The sequence below is a fragment of the Salmo salar genome, chromosome ssa27 (genome assembly GCF_905237065.1).
Source record: "Salmo salar chromosome ssa27, Ssal_v3.1, whole genome shotgun sequence".
NCBI lineage: Eukaryota > Metazoa > Chordata > Actinopteri > Salmoniformes > Salmonidae > Salmo > Salmo salar.
Genome location: NC_059468.1, coordinates 7,794,556 through 7,808,422, shown reverse-complemented (window position 1 = coordinate 7,808,422; position 13,867 = coordinate 7,794,556). Strand labels below are relative to the sequence as shown.

At 44.6% G+C, this 13,867-nt stretch overlaps 1 protein-coding gene across 1 annotated transcript in view; it reads right to left on the bottom strand.

Moving 5' to 3' along the window:
- LOC106588469 (ephrin type-A receptor 7) overlaps positions 1–13,867 on the bottom strand; it is a 175,820-nt gene that overhangs the window by 128,519 nt on the left and 33,434 nt on the right. The window contains exons 2-3 of the mRNA XM_014177541.2: positions 12,840–12,904; positions 6,551–7,223 (exon numbers count right to left, since the gene is read on the bottom strand). Of these exons, the coding sequence (XP_014033016.1) occupies positions 6,551–7,223; positions 12,840–12,904 (738 nt within the window). The remainder of the gene's footprint in view (positions 1–6,550; positions 7,224–12,839; positions 12,905–13,867) is intronic.

Here is a 13,867-nt window from a genome sequence, read left to right as displayed (position 1 = left end):
ACCAGGGACCCTTGCACACATCAACAACTAACACCCCACGAAGCATCGTTACCCATCGCACCACAAAAGCCGCGGCCCTTGCAACGCAAGGGGAAACCCTACTTCAAGTCTCAGAGCGAGTGACATCACTGATTGAAATGCTATTAGCGCGCACCACCGCTAACTAACTAGCCATTTCACATCGGTTACACTCACCCCCCCTTTGACCTCCTCCTTTTCCGCAGCAACCAATGATCCGGGTCACGGCACCAATGTAACAGTGTAGTTTCCGTCCCTCTCTTCGCCCCAACCCGGGCTCGAACCAGGGACCCTTGCACACGTCAACAACTGACACCCCACGAAGCATCGTTACCCATCGCACCACAAAAGCCGCGGCCCTTGCAACGCAAGGGGAAACCCTACTTCAAGTCTCAGAGCGAGTGACATCACTGATTGAAATGCTATTAGCGCGCACCACCGCTAACTAACTAGCAATTTCACATCGGTTACACTAGCTTTAGCTTGGTACCTAGCTAGCACCAATACAACCAGCCTGAAAACAATGACCAGTAGAAACTGCAGTCATTTTCATTATTCTTAGCAATGATTTAGGAATCCTTGTGAGTAAGTTGCCACTTGTTGTTCGTCTATGGAAATTGAACTTCAGTTCATGAAAATAAATAGCTAGCCAGCTACTTAACCCTGTTGCCCAAAGCTAACGTTATAAGCTGCCAGCTAGCTTCATCTGGCTAGTGAGGCTTGACCGGACCCGTTTATGTGTTGTGAAGCTAGCCACAATAAGGATTAGGCACAATAGTGGAATTTGCTGTTTGCCTTCTAAATAAAAGTATGCAATTGGCAGTGATGTAAATGAATACAAATAGTAGAATTATGCCATAATTTTATTTAAGGCTAACCGCCAAGTCCACTATTGTGGATAATCCTTATTGTGGCTAGCTTCACATAGATGGGTCCGACCACCACTAATCAAGTAAGAACTGTCTTATTAATTAGGGTTATTTTAGATGATGACACCTAGCTATATAGTTAGCTAGCTACTGAAACCGATTATGTTGTTTTGCTATGTTTTTGGGGAAGGACATTGTATGCATCCATTAGCTAGCTAGCTTTTTTTTTTTTAATGACCAGCGCTGTAGGTGCACAAGACAACTTTAGCAGCATCATAACATACGTATCGATGAATCGTTTTGACATATGAAATACGAGTGATAGTGTAATCAATGTGTAATAACTAGGTAAAAAATGTATGAACGCATTAATTATGTGACGTGCAGTCATATTCAAGTCCTGATTGGTCAACAAGCTTATTTGACACGTCAAAGACCCAAACGGCGTTCCATAGAAATCCTGGTTGAGAATGAAACGACTGAACAAATGAACAACGAAACGGCACAGCAAGTAATTGAAAGAAATAGGTTTTGATTATGTTTTACTGGTAATGGGGACATACGTAAATGCCAACAAAATAACTTTATTTAACTAGGCAAGTCAGTTAAGAACAAATTCTTATTTAAAAATGACGGCCCGGACAACGCTGGGCCAATTGTGCGCCGCCCTATGGGACTCCCAATCACGGCCGGATATGATACAGTCTGGATTCGAACCAGGGACTGTAGTGACGCCTCTTGCCTTAGACCGCTGTGTCCATGTGTGTATGTTAACTATACTAGAATGCTTAAAAGGCCGCTAAAATTTGAAATATCGGTTATCGATATAGTTTTTTTGGGGCAAGGAAAATATTGGATATCGGTATCGGCGTGAGTTCGTGAATTTAATCTGGAGTGCCAGATCTGGGTGTTCGTAAATGCAGAGCATTGTCAGATTGTTTATTCGTAAATTCAGAGCGTTTCGCTCTCGGAGTGCACACTGGACGCTCTGGCCGAGCGTTCTGACCTAACAACAGTAGTCAAGCACCCAAGTTAACTGGCTAATTAATGTTGGCTAGCTTGCTAGCTACTTCCAGACAAATGAGAGAACAGCTCATTCTGACCATTTTACTCGCCATAGCAGAGCTGTTTAGGCTGTTTTTATGTTATCCAGAGCGTTGGTGACTGCAACTGTGCTGTTGGCAACAATTTAGTTACGCTTTTTTGCCAACGTTTATGGATACCGGCCATATTCAACGGGTGTTGAGCGTTCGTAAAATCTGTCAGTTATTCTGTGCTCTGGGACATTCAGACGAGAGTGCTCTAAAGACAGTAGATAACCAGAGCGAATTTAGCAGCTACTTCTATCAACAGTTGTCGCAGTGACATCATGAACATTCTATTGAAATGGTTACTTGCATAGTGGCGTCTTTTGTTTAGACATGAACCATAATCCCAACTCATAACATTACTACCCTGCATGAATCTGCAGGTAGCTAACCAACCAGTTCAATGTTAGCTAGCTAACAGGCTATAACTAGCAATGCAAATGGCTCAGATACAAATATTATAACTACACAGATCATACATGTAATGTTAGCTAGCGAGCCAGCCAGCTATCGTTAGTTATCTAACAGTACACTAACTTGAAATGAAAACGACTTTCTGATCAAATTCGAAACGTGTAATATCTGAAAATGTAGCTAGCTAGACCATCTTACCCGTCCGTATACATGGATGGACGCTTCTCCCTCTCAGTCACGGATGCCATGGTTGCTCTTAGTTTGAAGATGTAATCCGGAGACAGGTGTTTTATACAGCCTTCTGTGCGTTCTCTTTTCGACTCCGTCTGCATATTTGAAATCAAACGCCAGCATTTTCTCCATCTCCTTAGCTATCATACTCTAATTCCACTGATTTCAAAACTCAGTCCTCCAGTAAGTGGAGAGCAACACTTCTGCAGTTCTACTACGTGATATCTTTCAAAAAGGCAACGTTAGAAAGGATTACCTACATATACTGACCAGCACATGTTATATACAGAAGCATGCTACATGGCAGACCATTTCAAACGCATCTCTCGACATGTCCAACCCATCCATTGTCTCAGCCAATCATGGCTAACGGGAAGGTTGCTGACTGTTCCTGTGGCTAAACCAATTAGGCTGGTAATTTAATAATTGTATTTACAGGTGGCATACAAGTTTGTTATTAACCTCTTGACGCACGCCAAGGATAGGGGGCGCTACAGCGATTTCTGAAAAAAATACGGGCCCATTTTAAACGGCCTCCTACTCAAACTCAGAAGCTAGGATATGCATATAAATAGTAGATGTGGATAGAAAACACCCTAAAGTTTCTAAAACTGTTTGAATGGTGTCTGTGAGTATAACAGAACTCATATGGCAGTCAAAACCCCGAGACAGATCCTAACAGGAAGAGGAAATCTGATTTGCGGACTCAACTTCAGCACTTTGCCTATAAATCACACCGTGATTGAGCACTTCCTATGGCTTCCACTAGATGTCCCCAGTCTTTACAAAGTGGTTTGAGTCTTCTACAGTACAAACTGACCGAATGAGAGTCTGTGGAACGTGGTCATAGGGGGAGGGCCATTACCATTATGACGCGGACGCCCCTGGCTACCCTCCCCTTTTGAAACGTTTAGAAAGACAATGCAACCGTCCCCCTTGAATATTATTGAAGCTCTGGTTGAAAAAGGCCCTAAAGATTTATGTTATACAACGTTTGACATGTTTGAACGAACTTAAAATATTTTTTTGCCCTTTCGTGAGGAGAAATCCCGCGCACTACGGTACATTTTGAGTAGCTTTCGGAACGCGCTAACAAGAAGAAGCTATTGGGACATAAATTAACTTTTTCGAACAAAACTACATTTGTTGTGGACCTGGGATTCCTGGAAGTGCCTTCTGATGGAGATAATCAAAGGTAAGGGAATATTTACAATAGTATACAAGAGTAGATTTGATATTCGATTGTTCCAAGATGGCGCTGACCTGTATCGCTAGCCTGAGTATAGCATCCCCTTTTATTGCAAAGTGTGATTTCCCAGTAAAGTTATTTTTAAATCTGGAAATGCGGGTGCTTTCACGAGATGTTAATCTATAATTCTTTGAATGACAATATTACATTTTAAAAATGTTTTCGAATAGTAATTTAGTAAATTGTAGTGCTGGTTCACCGGATGCATTTGAGGGAAAATAGTTTCTCAATGTCACGCGCCGATGTAAGATGCTGTTTTTATATATAAATATGAACTTTATCGAACAAAAGAATGCATGTATTGTGTAACATGATGTCCTAGGAGTGTCATCTGATGAAGATTGTCAAAGGTTAGTGCTGCATTTAGCTGTTTTTTGGTTATTTGTGATGCATGTGGTTGGTCGGAAAATGGCTATGTGGCTACTTTGACGATATACTCCTCTAACATAATCTAATGTTTTGCTTTTGCTGTAAAGCCTTTTTGAAATCGGACAACGTGGTTCGATTCAGGAGAGGTGTATCTATAAAACGATATAAAATAGTCCTATATTTGAGAAGAAAAAAAATATTAAATTTTGCTATGGTTCGGTTATGAATATGGCGATATGATTTTTTGCTGGATGTTGATCCCGCATGCGGGGACGAGCGCTTCAAGAGGTTTTAAGTCACATGAAAGTCCACATGTTCCAGAAGGCATTCCTGCCAAAAAACACATTTTGATAAAAATAAAAAATATAAGTTTACCTTTAAATAGCTCGCCTAGTTTCCTGAAACTAGTCCCAATTTTGGAATATTGATAAGTGGCAGTTGGGACGTCAAGTGCACATCTTCTCAGTGCTCATTTTGGCCAAAACACTTGCAGACTCGAGTGATCACTATCAAACACAACAGCAAGTGGCTACTTGATAAAGGACTTAGGGGCCTAGTGTTAGGTTTGACATTCAGCCCAGCTTTACTGTTCAGCACATTACATTGCATCACTCCCTCCTTCTCCCTTACACACAACAACACAGACAAAGGAAACAAGGTGTGTGTGTGTGTGTGTGTGTGTGTGTGTGTGTGTACACGTGTCATGCCCTTCCCTCTCACACACAAAACCCCATCTTTCTTTCTCTCCTTCTACACGCACGGGCACACACACCTAATCACAGGAGGGCGTGCAGCAGCTCTAGCCAGTGTATCAGCTCTGCACTGCTCCACAGAACACGGTCTCTCTCTTTACACCCTATCAGTACCTCCTCAGGCCTCTACTCGATACTACTGAGCGGCGCACACACTAGGAAACGCAATTACTCCCAAATCTAAATAAGATACAGGACACACAAGAGAAAGTACTCAAATACACTGTCGAAAAACATTTAAAAATCAGTAAGCAAAAAAGCCTCTCATATAGAACGTCTATCTAGAAACACCTTTTGCCACTCCCTACCCCACACACACCGTATTGGGTGCGTAAAATTAAATACTAGAATAGGCTGCTGTGTGTGTGTGTGTGTGTGTGTGTGTGTGGGTGTGGGTGCGCTCACGCGTGTGTATGCAGATGCGTGTGGATTCCGAGCCTAATTCCTCAGTTTGGTGGAGCGTTATGGCTGATCAATAGTGCTTGTGCTGTATGGCCTGTGGGAGTGGGAGAGTGCTTGGGCACTGCTGGCCGTGCATATTCACACCATTAACACTGAATAGAGCAGTACTCCACTGGGGCTGCCACTGATGGGCAATGACAGGGCCAATCTCCCACTAGAGTCCCAATGAGGCTAGAGCGCTCTCTCTACCAATATGCTATCTGCCCTCTCTCTTGATCTGTCCCTCTCTCTTGCTATGCTATCTCTCTTTGTGTTTCTGTTAGCTGTTGGTCTCTCACATCCTCTATTACTCACTCAAAACTCCCTGTAAAACACAGTCACAAATAATGCATAACTTCCTGGAACATTAAGCTCACACATTTACAAGCACTAATACTGTATATTCTACCAGGATAGTCAAAGCAAGTCAGCCCTGAGGGACTCTTCTCATTAAAGCAGTAACACTTTATTCTCAGTGTCTCTCTCTCGCCCAGTCTCTATCGCCCAGTCTCTCTCGCCCAGTCTCTCTCGCCCAGTCTCTCTCGCCCATTTTCAAAAAGACACAAGATGGGCTGCGAAAGCTGATGGCAGCCTGAACCACTGGCTGTGAGGATGAACCAGAATCTCTAGTCCTGCGTCAGAGCACTCACAGCGCCCACTGCCTTAACACTGGCACAAGGGTTTGTGTGGGTATATGTTAGTTGGCCATGAACTGCCCACGTGCCACATCCTTAACACAGCAATTCACTACAGTCATCAATATTACAAATGCTGTCTTGTTAAATACAATGACTACCTGAGGACAGTGCCTGACTCATCCTATTCATAAAATCGTTTCACCCACTTCCCTTCACAATGTAAGAATGTTGTCTGCCTCAAACATGATTACAGGTTGTCGATGAAATGTCTCCAACAGCCAGACAGAACTGCTTGAGGTCAAAAAACAGAACATTTCTGCATGGTGATTACCACAAAAACGAAGTCCCCTGCCCCGCATTTGTTTCCACCCTCCATACATCCTTCACTCTTTTCTTCTCTCGTTCCCTCACTCACTATACATAACTCCTTCCTTCCATCCATCCCTCCTTCCATCCATACATCCCGCTTTTTTTTTCTTACCTTCACAGCTGCTGTGACCCTCCTCGTAACCCGCTGAACAGCTGCACTTCCCAATGGGCACCAGCCACTCCCCCTCGGCGCTGCAGTGCATCCTGGGAGGGCTGTCCGTGTCCACCTCAGAGTTGTTGACGCAGGCTCCCCTGACTTCCACGAGTGTGGCGAACGCTGCCTCCGCAACCGTATCAGAAAACACAGCCAGGTTCTGCACCGTGGCCAGGCAGCGCTTGTAGTACACCCGCACCGCCACCAAGGCCACGCACGCCCCCACGTCCTGGAACGCCAAGTGGAACCCTTTCCGGTTCAGGTGTCCGATCTCCCGCACCTCCGTGTTGAGCTTCATCTTCCTCTCGCCCAGGTCGCCCTGCGTGAAGCTCTCGTCGGCGGCGATGGTGTCAATCTTGGTGTAGCGCTCCTCGCGGGTCACCCGGCCCAGGTCTTTGTCCGACTCCACGTAGAGCAGGTTGAAGGTCTCCTTGCAGGTGCCCGCCACGCCCGGGATGCTGTTGCAGTCGCGTAGCGTAAACTGCAGCTCCACGAAGATGCGCTGGCCGCCGCGCCGCGCCACCCAGCCCGTCTGCAGCCAGTTGTTCTGCAGCGCTGGCTCCATCACGTTACACACCTGGTAGGTCCTGATGGGCTTGTACTTCTCATCCACGCCACTGATCTCCTCCCACTGGGGAGATGGTGAGGAAAGGGATAAAGGGATGAAAGAGGAAGTGAGATATTTAGAGAGGGTGAGCGATAAAGGGGGATTGAGCAGCCAGAAAAAAGAAGAAAAAAAAAAAGAGACCGACAGAGACAGACAGAGAAATATATATAGTTGAAGTCGTAAGTTAACATACACTTAGGTTGGAGTCATTAAAACTAGTTTTTCAACCACTCCACAAATTTCTTGTTAACAAACTATAGTTTTGGTAAGTCGGTTAGGACATCTACTTTATGCATGACACAAGTACGTTTTCCAACAATTGTTTACAGACAGATTATTTCACTTAGAATTCACTGCATCACAATTCCAGTGGGTCAGAAGTTTACATACACTAAGTTGACTGTGCCTTTAAACAGCTTGGAAAATTCCAGAAAATGATGTCATGGCTTTAGAAGCTTCTGATAGGGTAATTGACATCATTTGAGTCAATTGGAGGTGTACCTGTGGATGTATTTCAAGGCCTACCTTCAAACTCACTGCCTCTTTGCTTGACATCATGGGAAAAATCAAAAGAAATCAGCCAAGACATCAGAAAAAAATTGTAGACCTCCACAAGTCTGGTTCATCCTTGGGAGCAATTTCCAAACGCCTGAAGGTACCACGTTCATCTGTACAAACAATAGTATGCAAGTATAAACACCATGGGACCACGCAGCCGTCATACCTCTCAGGAAGGAGACGCGTTCTGTCTCCTAGAGATGAACGTACTTTGGTGCGAAAAGTGCAAATCAATCCCAGAACAACAGCAAAGGACCTTGTGAAGATGCTGGAGGAAACCGGTACTAAAGTATCTATATCCACAGTAAAACGAGTCCTATATCGACATAACCTGAAAGGCCGCTCAGCAAGGAAGAAGCCACTGCTCCAAAACCGCCATAAAAAAGCCAGACTACATTTGCAACTGCACATGGGGACAAAGATCGTACTTTTTGGAGAAATGTCATCTGGTCTGATTAAACAAAAATAGAACTGTTTGGCCATAATGACCATCATTATGTTAGGAGGAAAAAGGGCGAGGCTTGCAAGCCGAAGAACTCCATCCCAACCGTGACGCACGGGGGTGGCAGCATCATGTTGTGAGGGTGCTTTGCTGCAGGAGGGACTGGTGAACTTCACAAAATAGATGGCATCATGAGGAGGAAAATTATGTGGATATGTTGAAAGAACATCTCAAGACATCAGTCAGGAAGTTAAAGCTTGGTCGCAAATGGGTCTTCCAAATGGACAATGACCCCAAGCATACTTCCAAAGTTGTGGCAAAATGGCTTAAGGACAACAAAGTCAAGGTACTGGAGTGGCCATCACAAAGCCCTGACCTCAATCCTATAGAACATTTGTGGGCAGAACTTAAAAAGCGTGTGCAGGCAAGGAGGCCTACAAACCTGACTCAGTTACACCAGCTCTGTCAGGAGGAATGGGCCAAAATTCACCCAACTTATTGTGGGAAGCTTGTGGAAGGCTACCCAAAAGGTTTGACCCAAGTTAAACAATTTAAAGGCAATGTTAAAAATACTAATTGAGTGTATGTAAACTCCTGACCCAGTGGGAATGTGATGAAAGAAATTATATACACACATATACACACACATACATACATACACACATACTGCTCAAAAAAAATAAAGGGAACACTTAAACAACACATCCTAGATCTGAATGAAAGAAATAATCTTATTAAATACTTTTTTCTTTACATAGTTGAATGTGCTGACAACAAAATCACACAAAAATAATCAATGGAAATCCAATTTATCAACCCATGGAGGTCTGGATTTGGAGTCGCACTCAAAATTAAAGTGGAAAACCACACTACAGGCTGATCCAACTTTGATGTAATGTCCTTAAAACGAGTGAAAATGAGGCTCAGTAGTGTATGTGGCCTCCACGTGCCTGTATGACCTCCCTACAACACCTGGGCATGCTCCTGATGAAGTGGCGGATGGTCTCCTGAGGGATCTCCTCCTAGACCTGGACTAAAGCATCCGCCAACTCCTGGACAGTCTGTGGTGCAACGTGGCGTTGGTGGATGGAGCGAGACATGATGTCCCCGATGTGCTCAATTGGATTCAGGTCTGGGGAACGGGCGGGCCAGTACATAGCATCAGTGCCTTCCTCTTGCAGGAACTGCTGACACACTCCAGCCACATGAGGTCTAGCATTGTCTTGCATTAGGAGGAACCCAGGGCCAACCGCACCAGCATATGGTCTCACAAGGGGTCTGAGGATCTCATCTCGGTACCTAATGGCAGTCAGGCTACCTCTGGCGAGCACATGGAGGGCTGTGCGGCCCCCCAAAGAAATGCCACCCCACACCCTGACTGACCCACCGCCAAACCGGTCATGCTAGAGGATGCTGCAGGCAGCAGAACGTTCTCCACGGCATCTCCAGACTCTGTCACGTCTGTCACGTGCTCAGTGTGAACCTGCTTTCATCTGTGAAGAGCACAGGGCGCCAGTGGCGAATTTGCCAATCTCGGTGTTCTCTGGCAAATGCCAAACATCCTGCATGGTGTTGGGCTGTAAGCACAACCCCCACCTGTGGACGTCGGGCCCTCATACCGCCCTCATAGAGTCTGTTTCTGACCGTTTGAGCAGACACATGCACATTTGTGGCCTGCTGGAGGTCATTTTGCAAGGCTCTGGCAGTGCTTCTCCAGCTCCTCCTTGCACAAAGGCGGAGGTAGCAGTCCTGCTGCTGGGTTATTGCCCTCCTACGGCCTCCTCCACATCTCCTGATGTACTGGCCTGTCTCCTGGTAGCGCCTCCATGCTCTGGACACTACGCTGACAGACACAGCAAACCTTCTTGCCACAGCTCGCATTGATGTGACATCCTGGATGAGCTGCACTACCTGAGCCACTTGTGTGGGTTGTAGACTCCGTCTCATGCTACCACTAGAGTGAAAGCACCGCCAGCATTCAAAAGTGACCAAAACATCAGCCAGGAAGCATAGGAACTGAGAAGTGGCCTGTGTTCCCCACCTGCAGAACCACTCCTTTATTGGGGGTGTCTTGCTAATTGCCTATAATTTCCACCTGTTGTCTATTCCATTTGCACAACAGCATGTGGAATTTATTGTCAATCAGTGTTGCTTCCTAAGTGGACAGTTTGATTTCACAGAAGTGTGATTTGACTTGAAGTTACATTGTGTTGTTTAAGTGTTCCCTTTATTTTTTTGAGCAGTGTATATACATACACACACATACACACACACACATACACATATATATATATGGAAGTCCTAAAGTTGACCCACAACAAAATGGGAGTTGTTGTGGGTCAACTGTATGACATAATCCAGACAGAGGGTAACTATCATGTGTGGGTTTGTGCCTGCAGAGGCTGGCACTAGGGTTCTGTACTAGTGAAGTATGAGAAAGACTAAATGATCCTCCAGAGTGTGTGTTAATGTATCTCCACTCTCCACAGACAAAACCACACATGATATTGAGGAGTAAATGAGCCTCCAGTGTGTGTGTGTGTGTGTGTGTGTGTGTGTGTGCCTCCCTCTCCCCACAACAGAGAGACAAGACAACAGAGAGAAAGACAAACTACAGTGGCAGGCCTCCACAGAGACTATAGAGCTGTAAGCAGCTCACAGCTGCCCACTGACACTATGGGGAGGGAAAATGCAAATGGCTGCCACGTCCAGAATTAACTGGGTAAATAAAGAACAGATTGCGGGAGACGTGCCCACATGGCCGTCATCATTTTGGACTGCAGGTAAAACTGACTCACCATGTGTGCTGAATGAGCAACGCTGCAGCTCTGCTAAACGCCCTAGTGGGACTGCATTAGCTAGCCAAACAACTGAACATGTTGAAATATATTATCAAAAAATGCCCTTCTGTATTGTGTAATGTTTAATTGACATCACAAGGGTCAGGACATGTTCCTGGTTAGGTCACAGGGTCACGAAAAACTCCTGGCTATGTATGAATTTAGGTTCTCATAGTAGGAGTGCTGATCTAGGATCAGTTTTGCCTTATAAATCACAAATGAATAAGAGGCGAGATGCTTTGGGAACATGCGCCTGTGCTGAAGGGCTAGGCTCCTCACACCACTTTACTTCCCACCATTTTGGGCACATTCACGGTTTCATCGGCACACACAAATACGTAGCCTGTGTATCACAGTGAGTTGTAGGAAACATAGGAAGCGTTCAATTAGTTTCGATAAAGAAATATGTTTAAGTCTGACTTTTACCAATTGACCAATGTAAGGATGGATATGGAGATGGCCTTTTATCATTGAAAAACCAGCCAATTTGGTAATGGTATGGTCCTGGGTGCTGCTAAGTCCATGGTGACACAGACTCAACATGATTCAGAATGTGTGTGTGTGTGTATGTGTGTGTGTGTGTGTGTGTGTGTGTGTGTGCACGCTGGCTTCAGTGGAACTGTATCCATCCATTGACTAAATCTAGCTTCCACAAGTTGATTTATAGCAGCAACATTGGATTGGGGTAGTTTATCTAAGCCTAGGTCTTGTGGTTTGGTGACAGACAACGAGTTACGAAAGACTGCTGCACTGCAATGACTTTAAAAGGTACGCTTCACATACTTCAGCAGTCTGGCTGAAGTATATGAATTGGACAAGTCCATTCATTTCCACTTCAAAAACTTGAAGCCCCATCGATTCATAAAAGAGCATGATAAATCATTCACAGTCTTATAGTTCAGTGACAAAACGTATGAGTGGAAGATAAATGATAGCCAGTGACTTCAAAAACCACTTCGTCTTCAGTGATTCTTAAAAACGTTCCTCCACCGGCTATTATTTATCTTCCAGTCACTCATAAGTTAGCGTGTGGTTTTTACAAGCCAAATCGATAGCGGAGGGGACAATTTATGTGGCTGTGTGTGTCTCTGGCGGTGGGTGCAGTGACATCCTGTCCAGGATTAGGCCATCGATTAGCGTGAAGTGACGAGCTCTGCTCTGTTTGGTTCAGGGAGGGTGAGCGAGGGGAAGGAGGAGGAAGGTACAGGGGGCAGAGAGGTGGGGACAGCTGTCCACTCACAGTCCATTTGGGCAGAGTGCTCCATGGAACTATGCCCACTGAGGTCAGGGGACCTGCTCTCAGTTCGAGCTAGAAGCAAGCTGGACTACTCCGTGGCACAAAGGGAGTGTCGATAAGAGCCAGGCCATGTTGTGATAAATTGATGCGATAACGATAAACCGAATGTTAAGTTTAGAACATTAATGTGCACCACACTTGTCCTTTCAACTACTACTAGTTTGATGGTTGTAGCCATCAGTCGTCCCATTAACAATTACCAATATTAGCAAACTTATTTCATGCTAAAACTTCACATTTCTCTAGTATAAACTACTTATTGCAATGAACGGCATCAGCAAAATGCCTGCGGTAAGTATGCCTGCATTGGTATGGTTGGTGTCGATTATTTCTGGTTTATCGTCCCAGCTGAAGTGTAGATGTAGACAGACAGAGACAGACAGACAGACACCCCTTTTCAGATATGCATGGGCACAAGCATTCAAAACATGCACACGCGCAAACTCACAGAAATACACACAAACATACACATTCAAAAGTATATAACAGGCTGGTACACTCACGCCATTGGAGGGGTACGACGTCCAACCGAGCTCTGCCTGAGTTTCTTTAGAGTTCAGCAGGACCACTGAAAGAAAGAACGGTAAAGAAAGAGGGGAGAATAGCATTAGGTTAGTCGAAGTCAAATGTCGTTTACATCTCGCCAGTCTGCATCAAACACCACACGTCATCTCATGGTCTCATCACATCAGACATTTCAGTCAGTAAGCAGACACTCGCATCCAGAGCTGACTTACAGATGCCCACCCCGTCACCGTGCATTTGTTGTTGCTCGACCAGAGACACCCAGCGTTCAGTCTGCATGGTCAATGCAGCGCATGAAACAAATGTTGATGACTTACGATGCCGTTTCCACTTTGCTTCTTAATATAAATCCACAAGCGTTCTATAAATTACACATTTAGTTTGTGTTTCTTACATCTGCACACAGCTAGTTTGTCTTTTCTTAGCAAGTTGTGGCTAAGTCGTGTTAGCCGCTAATGCTAATCGCTAGTTATCTGGCTAGCTAGCTAATAAATGTACTGAGTCAGAACAAACGTAGCTAGCTATACAGCCTGATACCAGTGATGATGTAGGCCTAAATCAATGTGTTGTTTGTGCAACAGTATATTTTAAATCAAAGAGGCATAGGCGAAACATGAATATGTTAGCTACATGAAGTAGCTAAGGGAAAACATTTAATACAGCCAAAGATTATAGGGTCCCCTAGGAAACACTAACCAACACTGGTTCCTACTCTGTCACAATAACTCCTCCCTGGCATTGTCATTTGTTGTCATGTCAAACAACACTGCATTCAAAGTGTCCACTATAACCTTCTAACTATAGAATTAGAACAATCTATATTTCTTGCCATGATTCCAACAGTTCGCATGATTCCAACTAAAATCGCAAGTCAAATCACAGTTGCAACATATGTTAAAAATAAGTTATAGATTGCCCATATTGTGCAGCCCTACGTGACAGTGTGGAAATGATCTCAGATGAGTGCAGGAAATGCAGAAATTGATCCAAATTCAGTTTATTTAAA